General features: G+C 39.0%; 4 protein-coding genes across 4 annotated transcripts in view; all 4 read left to right on the top strand.

The window, feature by feature from the left end:
* sm (heterogeneous nuclear ribonucleoprotein L) overlaps nucleotides 1-23,328 on the top strand; it is a 455,512-nt gene that overhangs the window by 263,310 nt on the left and 168,874 nt on the right. The window lies entirely within an intron of this gene.
* On the top strand, nucleotides 10,999-12,117 carry LOC141444333 (3-oxoacyl-[acyl-carrier-protein] reductase FabG-like). Its single transcript, XM_074109868.1, has one exon. The coding sequence runs from the start codon at nucleotides 11,047-11,049 to the stop codon at nucleotides 11,809-11,811; it is 765 nt and encodes a 254-aa protein (XP_073965969.1). The 5' UTR covers nucleotides 10,999-11,046; the 3' UTR covers nucleotides 11,812-12,117.
* Nucleotides 15,088-16,322, top strand: LOC141444334 (oxidoreductase UcpA-like). Its single transcript, XM_074109869.1, has one exon. It carries the CDS (start codon nucleotides 15,557-15,559, stop codon nucleotides 16,313-16,315), a length of 759 nt encoding a protein of 252 aa, XP_073965970.1. The 5' UTR covers nucleotides 15,088-15,556; the 3' UTR covers nucleotides 16,316-16,322.
* On the top strand, nucleotides 16,685-17,735 carry LOC141444332 (uncharacterized oxidoreductase SERP2049-like). Its single transcript, XM_074109867.1, has one exon. The coding sequence runs from the start codon at nucleotides 16,686-16,688 to the stop codon at nucleotides 17,487-17,489; it is 804 nt and encodes a 267-aa protein (XP_073965968.1). The 5' UTR covers nucleotide 16,685; the 3' UTR covers nucleotides 17,490-17,735.

Raw genomic sequence — 23,328 nt, 5'->3', positions numbered from 1 at the left:
GAATAATATTTTACTGAAACATTAAGCTTACAATATTACGTATTAAAAACAGCGATCGATACATATCAATGTCGTTGTTTAATACAGAATTTATTCAATTTCCTCCGCGTCCGTTATCGGCTCGCAAGTGAGCGGCCGGAAATTTAAACTTTTCGCCAACTACCCGCCTGTCACTTTGCACGCTGTGGTTTGTTAGTGGCAAGGGTAGCATTGCTGATTTCACTATGACCTTTAAGTATTTACAGACTTTATACAGGGTAGCCTATATAATATCTGAAACTTAGAAAGATATATTATATATTTTGTATTCATCGATTTTGTGACTGTATAACAGATTAAAGGAAAAAGAATCCTGCATTCTTGCCTCCTCTGTCTTAAAAATAACAATAACGCGGATAAAGATAAAAATATTAAAATAGATAGCCTTAAATTTTGCTTTACTGATCAGTGCCAAAGTGCCAAAGGGTATGAAAGGTTAACGGATACCTTAAATTCGCGTCGCCTCTGGTTTTTATTTTTAAGATATCAATGATAGTTAGTTACAATAGACATGGGGAAAAGCGTTACATTTTGAATAATTTATTGAATCAGGCGTTACTTTGCGGAGGTCCATATCAATGAACTAAAATAATTTCCTTGCTCACCCGCGACCTTACGATAGCCAAGCTTATGCAAACAACTGGTAGCATGGTGTACGGTTGTGTCACTCTGAAGATGAGCTCTGGTTGAGTTCGAAACGCGTCAGTGTGGTGTGGTGGTGGTGATAGATGGGTTTGTGTGATTTGTGTGTGTTCTTACAGTGTGGAGGTGGAGGAACTGCTTGAACACGCATATTTTGCATAAGCTTGGCTATCGTAAGGTCGCGGGTGAGCAAGGAAATTATTTTAGTTCGTTACATTTTGATCAGTGATTGACGATTCCATTCCAAAAAAGTCACAGTGAAAAGTCCCGTCTATCCCACTAGTCCCATTGAGTGTCCCATTGAGTTGTCCCATTGATGGGACAACTGAGACGATTTACTCCCAGTAGTCCCATGGGACCATCGTGACTTTGTCACGCCTGTTACTCGTGTCACTACATGTTATTAGTGACACGTCACGGTCCTGTAATGAACGTTTTTTTGGTCACACTGTTATGTCAACGTGACTATGTCACGCCTGTTACTCATATCACCATACGATATTGTCGCGGTGCTATATGACCGTGTTTTTGTCACACACCGTTATCACACAAGTAATTGATCCAAAATAACACTACAGTCACAGCACTCCACAGCGTCGTGATTTGAGTAACAGAGACTGCGCTAGGCATTAGGAACAGCAGGAGAGTATGTGATTTTGTAACGTTGTTTTTATGTGCAAAGTCACAGTGACACCTGTTGACGGCCATGTCTTACAATACATATTATTGGAATAATCACTAACATGTGATATATTTTCCGAGAGAGACAAACGTAGAATTGCAGAAACTCCAACCCAAACACGACGAATCTCTCTACTCTGGCTGTATCTTAATTACGCGCAGTGGGACATCCGCGACGTTTATGATTAGTGATAGTCATTACGCTTTACTGCCAGACATTCCGGTAACTTCGGTGAAATTAGGGGTAGGGATGGATATCACGGTGGAGCATTTGGAGATGATTAGGGGGGTGGTTTGGTTGCTCTTACATGCGGAGTTGTGATGTAGATGTGTGCGGTAGCACGTTGATTGATATTACAGAAGTAATTGTGTGAATGGTAATGTTATTGTAGTGCGAACTTGTGTAAGAAAGGAGTCTTTTTCTTTTTATAAAAGTCAGCCAGTGACTCTCGTGGAGTCGCCAGTGTCCATATTTAGAAATCCCGCGTGCTCGTTGGTCTACTATGAAGTGAAAAAAAGTCTTGTGAGGACTGAATGAACGACAAGAACTTAAAATTTATCGTTTTAAACTATCACAATTTTCACGAGGCAGGATTGATCACGGTCGCTGTTGTATGGCTGAAACGGCGAGGTAACTTTGGAAATAAATTGTCTCGTTCCAGTCCCAGGTGTAATAATAACTATGAAGCACTTGAAATGCTTTTTTAGATGATTGATTGAGTCCGGCGTACAATACAATACAATAACTCTTTATTGCACACCCACACATAGCAAGCAGTACAGAAAACAGGTATATACACAGAGACTTTCTGAGGTAAGCAGTAGGCGGCCTTACTTTGCGGAGCTACAGAATTCTATAGCTTACTCTGAACTACAACCTCTTTCCAATTTTCTAACTCCTCAACCTAGAGGCTGAGGCATAAGCTCTGTCCAATTTGCCATTTACGCGTGCCATTTGTCTGTCCACAAAGAAAATCAGTCTACTCTACACAAGACAGTTACAATGTAGATCGTTATATCAGTCTTGTAGATCATTCGTTTAACTCTCAGCGCGCCGCATGCTTCACGAGCCTAGGGTTTAGTTAAAATTAGACTAATGATTGCTACTAATCATCACCGGGTGACTGGTTAAATTAGCAATAATCAAAAATAATGATAGGTTGGTATTGTGTGGTGGTAGTACGAATTTATGCTTTGCGGTTTTGGATGTAGCGTGCATCGTGTCCGCGTCAGTGTGCGATGTTGGTTGAAACCTGAAGCAAATGTGACGTGTGGATCAGAGCGTGTTAAAATATGGTGGCGATGGCGATGCGTACTGAAAGGAACATTTAAGACTGTTGAGATCACAAAACACTTAGATGAGCTGACACCACCCGAGAAGTCTGTTATGTCGAGGAGCTGTTTATGTTGTGTTATTTTACCTCTTGTCTTTCTTATTTTCCATTTTTGAAGAAAGCAGGCAAACCGCACATCTTCCTCTGCAAAAGTGCATAACAACATTTGATTTTGTCCCAGAGACCGGCCTATACATACAAGAGTCTCTCTTCTCTTCTGAGTCGCTACACTCTCGATAGATTGGCCCTGGTCGTCGGATCAGTAGTGAACCTTCATGACGACTTTCTTACAAATAATCTAATATTTTTTGTCCCCACCTCCGGGTCTAAAACAGCCAGTCTAGGTGCCGTAAGGTACATAGATGTCAATGGGTTTACTTCATTTGAAAACGTACATTATATTACTTCTGCTCGTCTTACTCAAAGTTGCCTAACGAAAATCGGTCCATGCCACTGTTAGACCGTTTACCTTTACTTGCCCGAATTTCATTTGCCCGAATTTCACTTTCCATACCAACGTTTGCCATGAAATATATTGAACCATGGTAGTATTTAGTACATGGTAGGATTTTTTAAATGTCATCATATGTAATGCAGTAGGTTAGGTTAGGTTAGTTTAATATCAACTCTGAAGAAATTACTATTTCAGAAATAAATTACTTTATGGCAAATGAAAATTCTAGAAATCGATACTTTCGGGCATATGAAATTCGGGGAAACGATAGAGAACCCTGTTAGACACGTCGACTCGACACGTCTGACATCGACTGTCCCGCCCAATACTGTCATGAGTCAGCCAGAAACACTATTGTCTCCTTTTGCATTGTATTTTAAGAGTGCACCAGTGCCAAGCCGCGGACAGAGCGTCAGTTAATATTAGAATAAATAACCGAGGCTTAACGGACTTAATTGCTGAGATTCATGAGTTAATTATGATGCTTTGCAAGCTTTCATTTAACTTGTGTTGCTTTTTAGGATCTAATCTTGTAAAGTAGGATTTTACCTACTAGTAGCGAACGGATTGACTTGAAATTTGGTACAACAACAATTTTATCTTGTTTCTCCGCTACTTACCGTGCACGTGCGTGCCGTGCCCTTATAATGAACTCGTAGAGAATTCGTAACGCGTTAGCATTTTGTATGTTAGTCTAGTGTGAATTCTGTGTTAACTTGCAGAACATATGTGTGTTGCACAAACGTAGCTGTAATGCACGGTTGGTAATGTAAAAGCGAGTCAAAAATATTTTAGTATACATATGCAGTTAGTTGTATAGTACAGATTGAAGCATTTTAAAGGTAAGAGATATTTATTTACTAAGCTAAGGGGCTTTTTCATCCATTTTTTTAGCGTAAGTAGACGTTTAAATGTGATGCCGTCTCCGTCTATTCGAACAAAACAAATAGGGACGGCATTTACACCTAACCGCCGGTAACACTAATCAATGGATGGTGAAACAGCCCTAAAGAGAATTAAGCTCAAATTAAACGAAGCTTTGGCAGTGTACTTTAGTAGACATTTTTTTCAGACTTGCAAGTGGCAAGTGCCACCTAAGTTATTACCATAATAAATAATAGTTATATCGAATTTAACGTAAATAATGGTAAACCAAACAAAGTCGTACGAAGCACGGCCGTAGCGTGGAAAGATTATAGGAGCTGTTGCCATGTCGACGCGTAATTACAAATCTAATTAGGCCGTGATCCGGGTACGGGGTTTCCTCATCGTGGCTTATATGTAGGTTTGTTATATATGTACATATATCGTCCATGTAGCGTCTGCTCTATTAATAAAATAGTAACATACGACAGGGCACAGCTTAAATCACTGGAGCTAGAGATTTATTGTAATTTCTACGGGAACTAACCCATTTCTTAGGTTTCCGTGGATATGAAGCTGTGGTGGCCAAGTGGTGTGACCTATGGCCTCTCAAGCAGAGGATCGTGGGTTCAAACCCCGGCTCGCACCTCTGAGCTTTTCAAAATTCATGTGCGAAATTACATTTGAAATTTACCACGAGCTTTACGAAGGAAAAAATCGTGAGAAAAACCTGATTGTGTGAGTGAAGTTCCCAATCCACACTAGGCCCGCATGGTGACTACGGCCCACGTCCTTTAATTCTGAGAGGAGAGTATTAATTCAGCATTGATCCAGTCTATTTAGCCACGCAAAGGTATAAAAATTCGCATAGACCTAAAAATTGGTACAAATGTTCGAAACTGTTGCATTTATGAAAATATCATTTATAACGGTGTTCCAAAAATTGCACCAATTTGGCTAATTTGACCGGATTGTAGAAAATACGCCAAACTTTATGCAATGACCCTCCTGTCCAACAGTCGCTTAGTCAAAATTTAACCAATCAGCGCGCAGTATTCTTGCTCTGGTTCCGTGATGTCCAATGATGAGCCGCACATTCCAGTCCAATGGGTTGGCAGCGTGTCGCGACTCAATAAAACGACTTTTGTTTCCGTGACGCTTTTGGCAGACAATAATAGACGTTGAATAATCATGCAACTTTACTCCTGTAGTTTTACATATGCCGAGTGACTTTATAATTGAGTTGGGCAGCAATACGGGTGTTAGATCAGGATGTTTAAGTTGATACGTGGAAGTTAACAGGTCTGTGGACATTTAATTTATTGTTATATGAATGGTCCACGCGCTAAACAGTTGAGATCAAAGGCATCTTTACACTTCATTATCTTGTTACAGTACTAATTATTATACAAATGTTCAAATACGAAGTGACAGTGTCAAGGTAAACATAATCTTCGAACCAACTGAATCGTGCGTAATTCGATGCGGCCCCTTTCCACAGAAAAATTGAGTGACATCTGATCGTTTGACAGTAGAATTCGCTATGAAACTTAGTGTGGAAACGATAGACGGTGTAGTTCAGGAATCATATGATTTGAAATCATTTGTATATTATGTAAACTGTAAAGGGTATGATCATCTTATCAGCCGCAGGACGTCCACTGTTGGATACCAGTCGCCCCATTTGGCAAATTGGAGGTGGTTGTCAATTCTTTTTTTAATCTTTAAAACGCTCTCGCGCACGCGGCGATTGAATCAAATAGCCTTTTAACCGTCGATATTTAAGGGCGATTTCTCTATGAGGTCATTCTTGGCTCATACAAAGTATGTCCGATCACTTTTCACGTTCTGAGTTTTGAATAATATCTGCTATTTAAAAAACGACAAGAAAAGCCGTTCACGAGTTTACAGAAAATCATCCGTAAATCTAAATTGATTTTTAATGATCAAAAAATTAAAGCGGAAATAAAATCCTATTGTTAAAAAGCTTATCGGATTAATCTATGTTTTTTATGAGCTGTTTTTCTTATTATAACTCATAATACTCGCCTACTCATAGCTTAAAACCTTTTTTCACTTTTTATCCCAAGGTAGATAAATTGCGGAACTGATGCATGTTATTTTTTAAGTCATCATGTTTATGTTACTTAATAAGCCGTGTTTATTGTGGTAAGGTGATAAAGTTTTTTATCTATCTATCTAATAATATGTTTTTGCTTGTTCCAGGTAAGCTTTCTCGACCGCTGTCTACATCAAACAATCACACAAAAATATACTCATTCGACTGTGAACCTCCATCTGCATAATAACGAAGGTAAAGGTATTTAACCCACGAGTCAGCGGCGACACGGTCGTAAATCAAAAGCGTCCGAGTGACACCGCAGAATTATTGCTTCCCTCGCCAACTGACAAATAGAGCGTTTGCGAGCGGTGTGGTGCTTTGAATGGTGGGGTACCTGCGGCTTAAAATTATGTTATTAAGGGTATAATTAACGCTTGAAGAGAAACTTGAAAATTACTGACGCTTACTGAACTGCTAAGGAATGGAATTCGCTTCCATCGTCTAGGACTAAATACAAGCTAGGGCGCTTAGTAGGCCAATAGGCTGTTACTGAACCAGCAGGGCTACTACGAAACTCGAAACTCGAAGTTCGTATCGTACCGTCCCTCTCGCTCTCGTATTAAATAGTATAAGTGTCAGAGGGAACGCACGACACGAACTTCGAGTTTCGGGTTTCGTAGTAACCCTGCAGTGAGATACACCTTTGGCCTCATCTGCAGATACGGGTCAATCACGGGACAGTTTATTTAAAAAAAAACTTAAGTTTTTAAATTATCTTGCGTTTAAGAAACTCCTTGACTCTTCGCAGTCAAAGATTATCTATATATAGCAACAAATATGCAGTGATGACTAACGTGTTTGATTTACAACTAGTTTTTGTTACATTTCAAATTCTCTACTTAAGTCAAAATCAATTTTCATATCTCTGCAATACTACATACTACAAGCGTTTTGTTATTTACGGAGGTTACAGAAAAATAAAACTTTTTATTTTCATACTTTATACTCTTTATTCCATATATTTTATTGTCTTAATTTTTTTACTGTGCCATATAGCACATTTCACTACTTTAATCGATTTTAGTCACTGCGACATTCAACTCAAAGTCGTCCACTTCTGTCTAAAGAATCCTGGGCGACATCGCCTCACGGTAGACAATCCAACGTTAACTACGTTCCCTTTGGGCTAGTTGTGTCAAGTGGTACAGCACTCGTATATGAAGCTCCATCAACTCGTCGAAAGTTTCCATGCATTCGTCGATCATTGAAGACATTTTTAACTGACCGGCACAGTTCAATAAAACGTCAACCTTTCCGTAAATTTCAGCTGTTTTGCGTATGACTATCTCGCAGTTTCCTGGCCGTATTAAATCTAGTAATAGACACAGGGGCACCAATCCCTTTTTTGCTTGACACTCGTTTGCTGTTTGCATGAGCTTCGCTTCGTTGCGACCGACGAGGCAGGGCAGCGCGCCATTGGCAGCAAACAGTTTAGCACTCACTGCACCGATTGTTTGTGAAATCTAATACATTTTGTTTTATCTTCAACTTGAATGGAAGTAACGTTTATTTCATTAGTTGTATCAGCTACAAATTCTTTTTCTTATTTTGATTTATCTACATTTGTTTTTGTTTTCGCTTTTCTGGGATACAATTTGAAACGAATCACAAAATGTACGACCGTTTGTTACAGTTTTAGTTAATATACTGGCGTTATGTTCTGTTTTGTCGGTATTGGCGTTATCATTCCGTGTCGAAGTTATCGACTTTCAAGGTTCTTGTATGTTATCAGGCAGTGTTATAATATGATATCTAATGACTCCAGTAGTTGTTTTTCAGTCTGAAAACAAGTATAATTGCAGAAGTGCAATTATAAATATATTATAAAGAAAAAGCATCCATCATTGTTGAGTTTGGTGTAGTTTAGTCACTATACGAGTACATCATCGTCAGTGTCAGGAATGAATGCGATGCCTTTCCTGACTTTGCATGCCAACATGAGACCGCAAGCCAACTAATTTTTTTTTTGTTTACTGTTTCTTCAATTGTATACTGTAGTTTTTTAAGTATTTTATTTGTAATTATTTTTTTATGAAAAAATAACTTTCTGCCAAGTTTCTTGCGGTGCATTCTTCTTGGCAATGATAGTCTTTCCGAAAGCGCTAGTAGTTTAAAAAAATGACGTGTAAAAGTGCCCATTGCGGCCTATTTACTGAATAAATGATTTGAATTTGAAATAGGAGGATGCGAACGAAGAATTAACTCGGAGTTGGTGTCTCTTGGCTACCTTGTTCAACAACGTCTTTAACCACTCTTCATCCGCCATCACCTTTCAATCATCCAGGATCCCAATCCAGTTAGACCCAATAAATAAGATCGCTATCATTTATTGTAACATGTGTACCTAAGATATAATAAACACCATCTACTGGTGCCATTTTATTAAAATAGATTTCTATCACCTCTCTTTTAATCACACCTGTTTTTGCTGCAGGTGGCATAATATTTTTACGTAGCCTGTATTGCAATTTATATTATACACTAGACTAGCAAATAAACCACGTACTGACTATTATACATTTATCGGCAAATGATTTTACGGTATTTACTATTATCCTTAATATCATCGTGTAAATACCTTTATCAATAGTTACAAGATAATGTTTTTCTTTATCAACGTAATTAGTAATCCCACACCTTTAAATATTTTCTGGTTTACAAATTGTGAAGGTCTCACAGTCACAGTCGTCAAGGTAAAATTTCTTGTATTATAATTTCTTATAGCTCGAAAACCATCATCATCAGTTAATTATGAAAATGAAAATGAAAATATTTTATTGCATTCTTTAGTGTTTACAATTATAGTATCAAGGTTGGGACTTCCTTTTAAGTATAGAAATACTTGTGCCAGGAGGTCCCGCTCCTCTATATCTAGATCTAGTAGACATGCAGCTAAATACATATTGAAAAAAGTAGAAAAAACTTTAATTCGAACATTAGTGTTATATAAATCTTTAGATAAAGTGTAAGTGAGTGAGTATGTGTGTGTGTTTAATTATCGTCAGCAAAAAAGGTTATTTTTTGATTTGATGAGAAAATTGAAACCGCGTTAATTAATTAATGGTTTTTATTCATTGCACTATAAAAAAATTCCAGAGTGAGCGAGGGACGAGAAGACAATTGTCACATTAACGTTCCGTTCCTCACACTCGTTTTCACTAGCTTTTATGAAGCTAAATTTGATCCTCTTTCAGTAGCCGTATTGACTTGAAATTTGGCATACTTATGTAAACCTGGTGACAATACAATAATCTGGCAGTGACGTCCTGGACGGTCCAGCAAGGGTCGTCTCCGCAGGAAGGAACTCTTCAATGGTTAAGGCATCAATTTGAAATTTGGAACGGAAATGTAGTTTAGATGACAATCAAAAATGTTTTTTTTTTTTTTTAACAACTTATTATTAACTGTGGTCTCCAGGGTCACAATATTTACACTGTCCAAAAATCGGATCCCGACGACAAACAGCCATGACACTTAATTTTCCTGCTTTTCGTTCTCTCCAATTCGTCCGCCGGGACATAATTTAATAAAACATAATAGAGGCGAACGGAAAAGGAGAAATCAGGAATAAATCTGTCAATAAATTGTGGAAGAGCTGTCATCGGACTATTCTGTTTCGAATAAATCCTGATTTATTGCAGTTCGGTACGCTGGAAATACGAGATAAGATGCTTTGACACGGGCGACTGCAGAAAATATTAGATTCCCGAAGAATAGCTGCCGATATGCGATCATGGGTCTAACTGATATATTGCATTATGATGCTCTGGAATGCGCGATTGTGGAACAATGCAATTTTGTTTACTTTGTTTGAAATTTATTGTTTTTGAAAATACTATTTGAATCCCGGATGCTTTTGGCATTTTTACAAACTGCACTCTAAGGAGCTTATCCATTAGCAATATCGCTAAAATTAAAGCGGTGTCACATCAATCCCTGTTTTCAGTTATGACGATTCAATTTAGCTATACGAAATGTTAACTTATCTTTAGTACCTAATAAAAATGATAAAATTAAATAATGTTAAAATATTAATGTTTAATAATAACTGTAAAACTGTAAAAAAAACTGTATTCATTATTCAATAATTGTTTATGTAAACATATTTTAATTAATCTATAAAGTCGATTTAACAATAATTAAATAAATTAAATATAGAATGGCTGTTGGCCATTAGATAATATACCGGTAAAGTTTTTTATTTATTTTAATTCCCGCCTTTTGCAGTACGAAAAAGAACATTGTGAAACGTTTCATAATGAAATGTCAAAGTTGCGATCACACAGTGCATCTCATTGGGTTACTGATAGCGATATTAGAAAAATAAATTTGCGTGGTCATTGTAGGTGCAGACGTACTGGCAAGATATCCCGCTAATTGCAAATCATGCCCGTCGAGGATTAAAAACATAAGCCGGATGTTACCAAGTGTTGCCCAATGTTTCCTTAAATAGAACATTATCCTTTATTTACAGTTTCGCCGAATTATAACGCCATACATTAAACAGATAAATCTGACGTCAGTTAGATGTGTGATTATCATACTAATAGGTATTATAAACGAGAAAGTTTGTGTGTTTATTTCACAGGTGTTTTTTGTTCGTTTGGCAATTGCTACGGGACTTTAGAGTAAAATCCATAAAGTTTTATTCGACTTCAAGACCTAATAATTCAAGCGTAGTCGCGGGTGTAGGCTTGTTAAAGTATAGTAAAGATAAAATACATGTAGTAAGGTAATTGGGTAATCACCGTGACTCGGCAGAACGCCCGCCACTTGATCGCTAACGCATCGGACATGAATTGCCAAACCGGTCCGAGTTGACGCTCGGAGAGGAAAATACAACTTAATAACCTTGACTTTGTCGACGGACAGACAGTCAGTCGCGAGGTGTGAACCGCGGCAGTCACGCCATGGACTTAGACTTCACTGGCAAAGTCGTTATTACCACCGGCGCCAGCTCTGGCATCGGTGCTGCTACCGCCAAACTCTTCGCCGCTCACGGAGCCTTACTTACAATCATAGGAAGAAACGAGACAAAACTACTCGCTACGGCAAAAGCCTGTGAAGAAGCCAAAGGCAACAAACCCCTGTGTCTACTCTTGGATCTGACAGCACCGAACAGCTGTGAGGAAATCGTTAGGAAAACAGTTGAAACGTTCGGCCGAATCGATGTGTTAATCAACTGCGCGGGGAAGCTATGCTGCACGTCGCTTTTCGACAATTCAATGGTCATCTTCGATGAGTTAATCGCTTTGAATCTACGTGTACCTTACAATCTCACGCAACAATGTTTACGGTATCTAGTAAAAACCAAAGGCAACATCGTGAATGTGTTCAGTGCACCCATGAGAACGCGGCCTGGGATCATGCCCTGCGCTATGATCAGGGATGCATTGGAAAGGTTCACTAAAGCTAGTGCAATAGAACTAGCGACCGAAGGTGTCAGAATGAATGCGGTGAGACCGGGAATCACGAGAACTAACTACTTCTCTAATATTAACTTCGACGAGGAAACGATGAATGATACCTATGATCTACTCGCGAAGACACTTCCCAACAGATCTGTTATTGAACCCGAGGAGATAGCGAAAATGATATTGTTTACTGCCAGTGACACTTTACCTAATTTGAATTCCTCTAATTTGATCGTTGACGGCTCAGCATCGCAATTTTGAAAGTATTTTATTTGGTTGTGACACTTTCTGATGTACAAATGTGGAAATTCAACTTGTTATCTTAAAAAACGGACTGCTATTTATAATAATGACATAATTGTTGTTTAAATATAACTTAACACAAGGAAAACTCGTTATGAATGTACTGTGTTACTAACTATAATTAAACAGCAACAATTGTCACATGCATTCTTTATTTACCTGCACATTTAACGACACTTGTGTAGTTAAAGTATGTTTGATACTAGGCAACGGATAAACATACTTATATAGATAAATACATATTTAAATACATATTAAACATCCAAGACCGGCAAGTGACAATGACATCGATGTGATAGTTCTCCAAGAACATCACATCGACAATATTAGTAAGCTGGACCAACGGGCCACCATTCCCGGATTTAACCTTTTGGCATATACACTGTCGCCCATTTATGGGTCGGCAGTGTATTCAAAATCGACTTTAGTTGACTTCTCAGTTATCGATATAAGTAGTACTGATGGCTTAGAAGTAATAACATTTAAAATTTCAAATATAACCATTGTGTCGGTCTATAAGCCTCCTAATAATGTGTTTCCAAGCTCTCCTCTACACACACAACCCCATCCTTGCGTGTATGTCGGCGACTTCAATTGCCACCACCCATCCTGGGGCTACGTAGCCAGCGACACTAATGGTGTTATTCTGTCTGACTGGGCGGAGCAGGAAAGACTTCAACTCGTGTTTGACCCGAAGGACAAAGGATCCTTTCGCTCTGCGCGGTGGCAACGCGACACAAACCCCGATCTCTGTTTTGTGTCGACCGATCAGCGCGGATACCCTGTGCCTGCGGCTCGTACGATTCTAGGTAACTTTCCGAGGAGCCAGCACCGACCAGCATGCATCACGATCGGCCTTGAAGTCCCTCTGGTGAGGTTAGTGCCTAAAGCTCGCTGGAATTTCTCCAGTGCTGACTGGGCCTCTTATGGATTGCAGGTAGATTCTACGATCCGCTGGATTAAACCTACTACAGAAAACTATGGTCGGTTCTGCCGAGTGCTGCTCGCTGCCGCTAATCGCCACGTTCCTAGGGGATGCCGTAAGGAGTACACCCCCGGATGGAATGCTGACGTGGAGGAGGCGTACCAGGAGTATCTGAGCACCAACAAGCCAGAGGCAGGCCACGCCGTCCTGAACGCGCTAGACGAGTCCCGCCGACAGAAATGGGTAGAAAACATGGAGGGCCTCGATTTCACGCACTCCAGTAGAAGGAGTTGGACTCTGCTCCGCAAATTGGGAGGTGCTTCGGCACCTGCGACAGTGGAGAACGCGGTGCGGCCGGAAGAAATCGCTAGGCGCCTGCAGCAACTCACGAAGAGCGGTTCCTTGGACAGGGCGTTCACTAAATCAATCCGCAAGAGTAATACGGAAAAGGTTGGGAAACTCTCGCAGCACGAGTCCCTTGGTGCCCCATTCACTGCCCTCGATCTGGAGTCTGCCCTGCGTTCAATCAGGAGCGGTAAAGCAGCAGGCATGGATGATATATACCCTGAATTCCTGGTCAACCTCGGAAAACGGGCTAAGAGATGGCTAACAAACTTTTTTAACAACATCCTCGAAACTGGTATTTTACCACCGATCCTAATGAGGGCCAAAGTGATAGCTATCTTAAAGCCAGGAAAACCAGCTAACGACCCTGCGAGTTATAGACCCATCTCACTGTTGAGCGTCACGTACAAACTGTTGGAGCGCTTGCTGTATAACAGATTGTACCCAATTGTCAACCCCCATATTCCCGCGGAGCAGGCTGGGTTCAGGGCGGGCCGATGTTGCGCGGACCAGGTTCTGGCGCTAACATCTTATATCGAAGCCGGATTCCAGAATGGTCTTAAAACATTTTCTGCCTTTGTCGACCTTAAGGCAGCCTACGATACTGTTTGGGTGGACGGTCTGCTTCACAAGTTGATCGATATAGCGCCATGCAAGAGGGTCCTTAAATTAGTTAAAAGCATGCTTGGCCCTCGCTTGATTAAAGTGATGCTTGGAGCGGTAGAGAGCGGCTTCAAACTGATAAAAAACGGACTGCCCCAGGGCTCAGTGTTGGCTCCACTGTTTTTCAACGTCTACACAAGCGATATGCCTGCTACGAGAGCCGAAAAGTTTGTATATGCTGACGATCTGGCTTTGGCATGTCAGGGTAGGAAGTTTCAGGAGGGTGATGATGTTCTCACCGACGACCTCGACGTCCTGAGCTCATATTATAAGCGATGGCGACTTTGCCCAAACCCATCCAAGTCGGAGGTCACCGCTTTCCATCTTACCAACTGCATGGCTGATAGGGAGTTGAACGTGCTCTTTGGCGGGGAAAGGGTGCGGCATAATTTTACTCCTAAATACCTGGGTATCACTTTAGATAGGTCGCTTACTTTTCGTGCACATCTGGAGGCCTCCGCGCAGAAGGTGAAAACCCGAGTGAACCTGATAGGACGTCTGGCTGGGACTACGTGGGGTGCTCGCGCTGATGTCTTGCGGACTTCCGCCCTGGCCCTGGTATACCCCACCGCAGAATACTGTGCCCCGGTGTGGTATCGGAGCGCTCATACAGGCAAGGTCGACGTTCAGCTGAACCGGGCAATGCGGATAGTCACGGGGACATTGCGTCCCACTCCAGCTCCCTGGCTCTCCGTGCTGGCTAACATAGCCCCTCCGCACCTGAGGCGCACACAGGCAGCGGCGGCAGAATGGGGTAAAGCGATCGGTACCCAACTCCCGCACAGGTTGCCGATTACTAGAACCCTGGACAAACATATACCGCAGCGACTCTCCTCGCGTAAGCCGCTCTGGTCAGATCCCGTCATCCGCCAACCTCTCAATATCCGGGCTGCCTGGTCAGCCGACTGGCAGTCCCAGGAATGCTCAGCGGGTGTCCTTGTGGAGAACCCGTTTGCCCGGCTACCTGGCTTCAAAGCCAGTCGTAAGAACTGGACGACGCTGAACCGCATCCGCTCGGGTGTCGCCCGCTGCAACTACTGCCTGCACAAGTGGGGCCTTAAAGACTCTCCAGCGTGTGACTGCGGCGCTCCGCAGCAAACAGCCTACCACATCGTGGAGGAGTGCCCCAACCGACGTTTTGCTGGCGGCTTCAGGGGGCTTAACAGATGCTCTGGGGAGGCTATAGACTGGCTAAATAATTTAGATTTAGTTTTATAAGAAACGCAGGACTTGTATCTTTGAAAGGCCGTACGATAATAATAATAATAATAATAATCCAAGACCCGAGAACAAACATTCGTATTATTCATACAAATATATGCCCCGGCCGGTAATCGAGCCTGGGACTTCAAGCTTCGTAGTCAGGTTCTCTAACCACTTGTCCATCCGGTCGTCAAACATTTCAATTCATTTATTTCATCATTGCACTTTGTACAGTCACCTTAGGTCTAATTACAACCCTGTTTAAGGGCATGACAGGGACATATCATCATCATGTCGTTTGAACATAATGTTTGACCTTGATTATGTTTTAGTTCATATGGACGTATCTCTTGTGGTTATATTTGGATTCATTGACCTTAAGTTGGGTTTTGTGCTTATTATGTGGTATGCGAGTTTTACAAAAAGCTGTGATGTAACTATCAAATATATAGATACGGTGGCCGCAAGATAAGTGTAAATAAATGGTCGTATCAGTGTTTGCTGTTACACGATTGGTGGCAGACGTATGTGTTAAATGATAAGTCGTCGTACTCATTTAGTAAACCGATGGATTTCACCGGCAAAGTTGTTGTTTTGACAGGCGCCAGTTCTGGCATCGGTGCTGTGACGGCCAAACTATTCGCCGCACATGGTGCAACGTTAACTCTTATTGGAAGAAACGAAACGAGACTCCAGGACGTCGCCAAGGCCTGTGAAAAGGCTCAAGGAAAGAAACCTCTATGGCTACTACTCGACTTAACAGCAAATCACAGCTGCGAAATAATAGCAACGAAAACGGTGGAAACGTTTGGAAGGATAGATGTGTTAGTGAACTGTGCGGGAAAAATAGGAATTACATCGTTATTCGATGCTACTATGGAGGGTTTCGATGAATTGTTCGCCATTAATCTACGTGTGCCATACGAACTGACCCAAAAATGTCTACCTCATCTAGTGAAGACTAAAGGTAATGTTGTCAACGTGTACGCCGCTCCCATGCGCGTTAGACCAGGTTTCCTGGCGCTAGGCATGATTTCAGATGCTCTAGAGAGATTCACTAAATCTAGTGCGGTAGAGTTAGCTCCCGAAGGAGTCAAAATGAATGCGGTGCGACCGGGGCATACAAGAACTAGATTCTTGGAAAATATTAACGTTGATGATGAAGACTTTGACGACACTCTTGAAGTTTTGGCTCAGATGGTCCCTAATAGGAAAATAATAGAGCCAGAGGAAGTAGCCAGGATGATTTTGCTGGCTGCCAGTGAAATGTTTCCAAATTTAAACGCAGCTAGTTTAGTGGTTGATGGCGGAGGTTCTGTTGCGTAGTGACTCTAAAAGCGATGAGGATATTGTAGAAATAATCTTTGATAACTCGGTTCTGTTACTTGAATAGTGTGACTAAGTTTAGTATTTAGTTTTACTCGTATTGTGTAAGAAACGTTTGTTTAGAATTGTAAATCCCGAGTTAATGTTTGAGATTTGATATAACATTTTCATATTTTTTTTACGGCACTGGATGATTCGTCATTAACTATTTAAAAGATACTGTGTATAAATATCGTTTTGCTTAGCAATGTTTCAGCAGTTTAGAAGAGATATCATAAGCCTTATCTTGAAACGTAGTCAATTATACGCAGTGTTCGCACCAGCGTGGTAAGAGGCAGTCGTTGTGTGTGACGGAAATATTAAATGGTAAATGGATTTTACCGAGAAAGTTGTGATCGTGACGGGCGCAAGCTCAGGGATTGGTGCAGCCACGGCTAAAAGGTTCGCTGCTTATGGGGCGTCCCTAACTATAGTAGGGAGAAACGAAGAAAGACTCCTGGCGGTCTCTAAAGAGTGTGCAGCATATTCAGGCAAACTACCGCTGTGTCTTCTCTTAGATCTTACAGAAAAAACCAGCTGCACACAAATTGCAGCAAAAACAGTCGAAATCTTCGGAAGGATTGATGTTTTGATAAACTGTGCCGGAGGTATCGCACCGACATCAATGTTCGACTTGACCATGGATAATTTTGACGAATTATTCGCTTTGAATGTTCGCGCTCCGTATGAACTGACACAGAAATGCTTATCTCATCTGATCAAGACTAAGGGTCATGTTGTTAATGTATTTAGAGCACCATTGCGAGTCCGCCCTGGGCTTGTAGCGCTGGCCATTCTCGCTGATGCGATGGAAACCTTTACCAGATCAAGTGCTGTAGAACTCGCGGCTGAAGGAGTCAAAATGAACGCTGTGCGACCAGGATATACTAGAACGAACTACTTGGCTAATCTGAATGTTGACGTTGATGAGACCCTTGAAATGATGTCCGATTTCTTACCAAATAAAACAGTTATAGAACCCGAAGAGATAGCTGAGACTATAGTGTTTATTGCTAGCGGGACTCTTCCCAATTTGAACGCTGCTAGTATTGTTGTTGATGGTGCCGCTTCTGTTGCGTTTCCGTGTAAAGTGGCGTCGTCATACGTAGAAGTGATTAAAATAGGTGGTAAATAGTTAAGCCTTATTTCTAATAATGTAAGCGTTAGCTGTCGTTCCTCCTTTATTGATTTGGAACTCACTTCTTTCCATAAAACGATTCAGTTGTATGAACAGATAAGTTTTTTTTTCTGATATTACGTTTCCGTGTTCATTATCTTTATTTTTTATTATTATCTTTAGAGTAACTGTTTCCATTTGATCGTATTGTAACTGATAAACGCATTTTATCATAAAATAAGTAATAAACACGTTTACTTAGTATTATTTTTTCTGTTGATTTATCCTTTACGTTTAAAAGTTTGTCTGCCCGTCCGTGCCTACTAACTAACAGAGCCAACTGTCAGAAAGTTTTAAAACTAAGTACGTATAAATCGTTGCCTTCGTAAGATTTTTTTTTATTCGACTGGATGGCAAACGAGCAAGTGGGTCTCCTGATGGTAAGAGATCACCACCGCCCATAGACACCTGCAATACCAGGGGGATTGCAGACGCGTTGCCAACCTAGAGGCCTAAGATGGGATACCTCAAGTGCCAGTAATTTCACCGGCTGTCTTAGTCTCCACGCCGAAACACAACAGTGCAAGCACTGCTGCTTCACGGCAGGATTAGCGAGCAAGATGGTGGTAGCAATCCGGGCGGACCTTGCACAAGGTCCTACCACCTGCAAGATGCTGCTTCGTAAGATGGATACATTTAACTCAATATATTTTTTTATAATTTACAGACACTCTTAAATTTAAGAAATTTTAAATTTCAATTTGTCGACTTTCGTGGGTGTAACGAATTATAAAATTTACAACTGCTGTCATCTCGTTAATAAAATGACGATACCAAGTATACAGGGTGAAAAATTGAACGTAAATGAAAATTTGAGTGATTTAAATCACGGAAGTCAATGTATGGAAACTGCAGAAATTTTCAGACTATTTTCAACAAATAGATTATCCCATTATATTCTCCAGCATTTAGAGCATGAAACTAATTTTTATTCTTTTTCGCTTTGATGCTTCTATCGTCTATTATGAGGGCGTTTTCAGGAAAACATGTACCTTTTCTTTCAAAATGTATTTAATTTTTTCATACTAATTTTATGAGTCAGTTTTTGTGACGCTCATACCGGATGTAGGAAAAAAACGTCACAAAACTGACATTTTTGATTGGGTCATTTTTTCAAACCATCGGAATCCATTGTACTTTTGATTCTGAGTAAAACCATTTTTTATTCAAAATTGAAAAAAGAAAGGGTACACTTTTTTTGTGAAAATGCCTATAACTCATTTTTTCAAATCGCTTTAAAGTTAAATTTCTCAAAATAATGACTCACTTTTAACAGAACAAAGCTGTTTCTAATCAACAACGCAATACAGTGAAATTGAAAAGAACTATATACTAAAAAATAGACAAATGAGCGTGAATGTGTTGATGAAAAACGTACAACCATTGTTTACCATTATTTGAATTGCAATGGTTGGCTCCGGCAACTCAAGCTTTATTAAAATGTTGTAAGTTTGAATGTACAATGGAAGATTTGCATGAATATGGCTGCAATCTTACGGGATTTGGAGGAATATTAATATTAATGTTGGCGGTAAATAATGACGCAGCAGTAAATAACTGTTGCTCACGGTTTTCGCTGCGTATGACGCTGATCGAAGTAAACAACAAAATAAACGCAAACGATTGTGAAATCAAAGTGACATAAATGGCCACTTAAGTTAAGAGATTCACCGACTTTTTCTCTCAAATGGTAAACTGCTAAATAGAGAAAAGGACGACACACTAGAGCAGTACGAGTAGACTTCACACTAGACGACACACTAGTAGAGAATAATTTGATGATACTTTTCTCTCCGAAATTACTTTATTTGTCGTTAGGGAACAATGGTAACGTTATTTTTATTATTCTGATTATATATACTAGAATTGCTCGTTTAAAGGTATTAGATAGATAGATAAATACAAAATTTTATTTTCTAGAGCTAGCAGTCTCTAAGCTAAACAACGAACGGATGGAAGGACGGACATGGCTAAACTTTATGGGTTCCTTGTGGACTACGGAACCCTAAACTAAAAAGCAGTAGGTTTTGTTATAATTATAAAAGGTGATATTATATTCATCACTATTTTAGCACTACGAATAATAATAATAAATTATTTTAAAACTTTGTATGATTTTATACGTACTCGGAGTATATTTAGAATGTTCGCGGATCAAATTTCGGTGTACCAAGGTGATCAAAAGTATCGAAACATGAACTCTAAAACCTTAAAAATAAAGTGCATAAGCCGATATTTTTGACCATCTTCTAAATATCTGATAGCGAATGTACAAACAAGACTATTTCTCAAAAAGTTGTAAATTTTTCAATTTTTTAGTTGTCCACTTATTTAAAAAAAAATCCTGACGTTATTTCACCACAAAAAATAAGTAGGTAACATTGTTTTAAAATATATACAAAACCTTGTGGTAAAAGTGATAAAAAGTCAGATAATCTTTGTTGTTGGATCCAATAGAAAGTTTCGATGTAGTTACAAAATTACAATTTTTTCCTCAGATTTCGTGACGTTTTCCTGACGTCAAGAAATTTTGGATTTTTTATGTAGTTTTAGTTTATGTTTTATGATCTCGTCCTTAGGGTTAATAATTTCTTGACAAAACTGATTTCTTGACAATTTCATGACGGGACAACTTTTTGAGAAATACTCATAATAAACTTAGATGTTAAAACAGAAAATGTGATTCAAAGAAGCCTTTAAACTATCACGATCTTTTGCTAACCTTGATGTAAATAATTGTTAAACAAGTTTTAAAGGCTAATAATAATAATAAACCGTTTAATTCAGTCAACATGGCCCATACAATAAATACCTTACCAAAAAACATACATATTATAAATAAAAGCAAAATTAGGTAAACTAAAATAGTGTTTTTTTTACTAGAATTTCGTCTTGGTGGTAATGTTTTGTGGTATCTTCTCGATATAATAAGCATAAAAATATTATTATTTTCGATATATAGTATGAAAATATTATGATTATTTATCCTTGAAAGACATAAAAAGATAAAATAATGAAAGAGAATGACCAACGACAGTATCTCGAGTCCATATCTTGAAAACAAATCCATTGTATTGAATGACATAATGGACTGCTGTGTTTTAACGATGTTGTTATTTAACACTATCAATATTATTGTTTTGTACGAGTATAGAAAGTTTCTGCGCCTACATTATTGCTTTAACCCTTTACCAGGCCAAGGGATATATTCCTCACATCTTATATCGTAACCGTAGTCAGTTTAACTCCAAACCACCTACAAAATATTTTGTCAATCACTGAAAATATTATTTTTGATCTTCATTCACAACACGCTTCTAAATTGCGTAATATATCTTTGGCAGCCGTTTAAATTCACTTGAACGCTAATTTTAGAAAACTACGGAGAAATTCGAACATTTTCCATAATTTCTATGAAACAGAAGTACATAGGTCGAACAATTTTTGATATTTGTAGATTTTGAGTGTTGAAGCTAATGTAATCGTAAACATTGCTAATATTCATGCATTATTGTGTATGACCAGAATTAGGATGTGGGTTGACATTATCCCATGGCCTTATTAGAGTTTAACTGTGTGGGAGCTATTTTTCCATGGCCCGGTAAATTGTCTTGTCATGTCATAAAAACTCACGTAAGTAATAAAAGTTTTTTGTGTTCAACCTAGAACGAATTCATGTACCAAAGAGACCCAAAATCTAATCGGGCCATGGGAAGAATAGTTCCCACACAGGAAATTCTAGCCAGGCAATGTGATAGAGTCATCCCACATCCTAATTCTAGTCCTATCACAAGGACGCAGGAGTATTTAGCAAAATATATGATTATATTACCTTACAATCATTAAAATCATGAAAATAACAAAAAATGGTTCGATATATCTGCTTGTGTTTTTCTTAAATTCAGTAAAGTGTTCGAATTTGTAAACAAACCACTAACATCACTCGTCAAGTGGATTTTAAACGGCTGCTAAAGATATATTATTGGATTTTAAAGCGTGTCATGAATGAAGATCATAAAATAATGTTTTCAGTGATTGATATAATGTATCGTAGCAGATTTGGAGTTAAATCTTGACTATTATAACCGATATAAGATGTGGGTGGAATATATCCCTTGGCCTGATCAAGAATATAATACGACAAAATCTAGTATGACAGTTCATTACTTAGACAGGCGATGGGATAACCGTAACCCACATATTTATTTCTGGTTTAAAGGAAGATCTCCGACTTTCATAAATACATTTTTTTACAAGGCGTTCAATACGGTTGCAACAGCATATAAAGTACGTATTAAGACACGCTGGTCTTCGGGCCTGGTAAAGGGTTAATAGGTAAATATTTGCCTTATCAATTACTCTTAGGGGCTGTTTCACCATCCATTGATTAGCGTTAACCGACGGTTAAATATGATGCCGTCTCTGTCTATTCGAAAAAAACAAATAGAGACGGCATCACACCTAACCGCCAGTTAACACTAATCAATGGATGGTGAAACAGCCCGTAAATTGGGAAAATTTATCTAAAGATATGTTACGTCGGTGACTAACTAGACTATGGGCTGATAACGTTATTAAGATATTATGTAATATATTCTTGATGTAAGTAATTCATTAAAGTGTTTAATAATCAAATTCTTATGGAATTATTTATTTTTTAGGCCTATCTCAGATTCTTTGTCTTTGTTACATATCTATTTTGTATAATAAATACCTAAACGATTTCTAGATAGATAGATATATTTCTTTTGAAATCACTCTAATGAATTTGATTAAAATTTACTGTATGACAGTTTTCGGGACAAAACAACTAATTTAGCTTTGATAAAAACGCGTGCTGTCGAGTCTTAGCCCGAGCGAAGCTATGTCGCCCATGTGGTTATTATTTTATTAACGTTAGAGAAATCTGCAAATGAGTAAACTTCATTAATATTGTTATTAAAGTAAATAATTTAATATTTCTCTGCTGTCATCTTAAGTCCATAATAATAAAATCATACATGTGAGAACTGAACGTTATTTAATTCCGAATAAAGTTTAAATACCCATTAAAAGATAAACAAACATGATCTTCAATATAAGTTTTTTTTTTCGGAGGGAGGTTGGAATTAAGGTCGTTAAGTAAATACCAAAGGACAGTCTCACGGTCATAAATATTTGTTCGTCACCAAGATGTAAAAAATATCTATACACCTTTATGCCACTAAAAATAAGGTCGATGTATACTTTATCTTTGACTATATAGATATTTATACCCTGGACTAAATCCTGTGTAGATCGGTTCTTTTCGCGCCTATTACGTTATCTCTGGAAAAATGCGTCGTTGAGTTTTAGCCGAAGCGCAGTTCGGTCGCAGGTATTACTTTGTTTATCACTCGAGGGAGCTTATCTTATTATTCCACAACCAATGACCACTTATCGCCTTCGGCCACTGACGGCATATAGAAAATGCAGTTACCTACCTACCTACTCGCATTAACCATGCAAGAACGTTTTAAAGCTGGAAAAATTTAAAAGCAACTTTCGGACATTTGCATGAAAATGATGCCTTTGTAAGAGTTTTAATGCAAGGAAATGGGAGACGTTTTGTGTCGAGAAGCGGGGAGTAGAGTTGGGGGAGTTTCTTTTTACCGCCACTAAGAAATTAAAAGGGAATTTTAAATTAAGAATAACTAAAGCAATCTCCGTGGTTGAGAATGTTCTTAATGTAGCTTTAAGTGGATGTGGTTTAATGTGAGGGTTAAATTAGTCAAGTGATTTTGAGATCCTGTGAAAGGTTCGTCCGGATAGCTACCAC

This window comes from Choristoneura fumiferana, chromosome 29 (assembly GCF_025370935.1).
Source record: "Choristoneura fumiferana chromosome 29, NRCan_CFum_1, whole genome shotgun sequence".
NCBI lineage: Eukaryota > Metazoa > Arthropoda > Insecta > Lepidoptera > Tortricidae > Choristoneura > Choristoneura fumiferana.
Note: the sequence above shows the minus strand (reverse complement) of the source record. Positions and strands in the feature narration are given on the sequence as shown.

What these genes read in the sequence shown, in the direction of transcription:
- LOC141444333 (XM_074109868.1), top strand. Translation starts at nt 11,047, where the DNA reads ATGGACTTAGACTTCACTGGCAAAGTCGTTATTACCACCGGCGCCAGC.
- LOC141444334 (XM_074109869.1), top strand. Translation starts at nt 15,557, where the DNA reads ATGGATTTCACCGGCAAAGTTGTTGTTTTGACAGGCGCCAGTTCTGGC.
- LOC141444332 (XM_074109867.1), top strand. Translation starts at nt 16,686, where the DNA reads ATGGATTTTACCGAGAAAGTTGTGATCGTGACGGGCGCAAGCTCAGGG.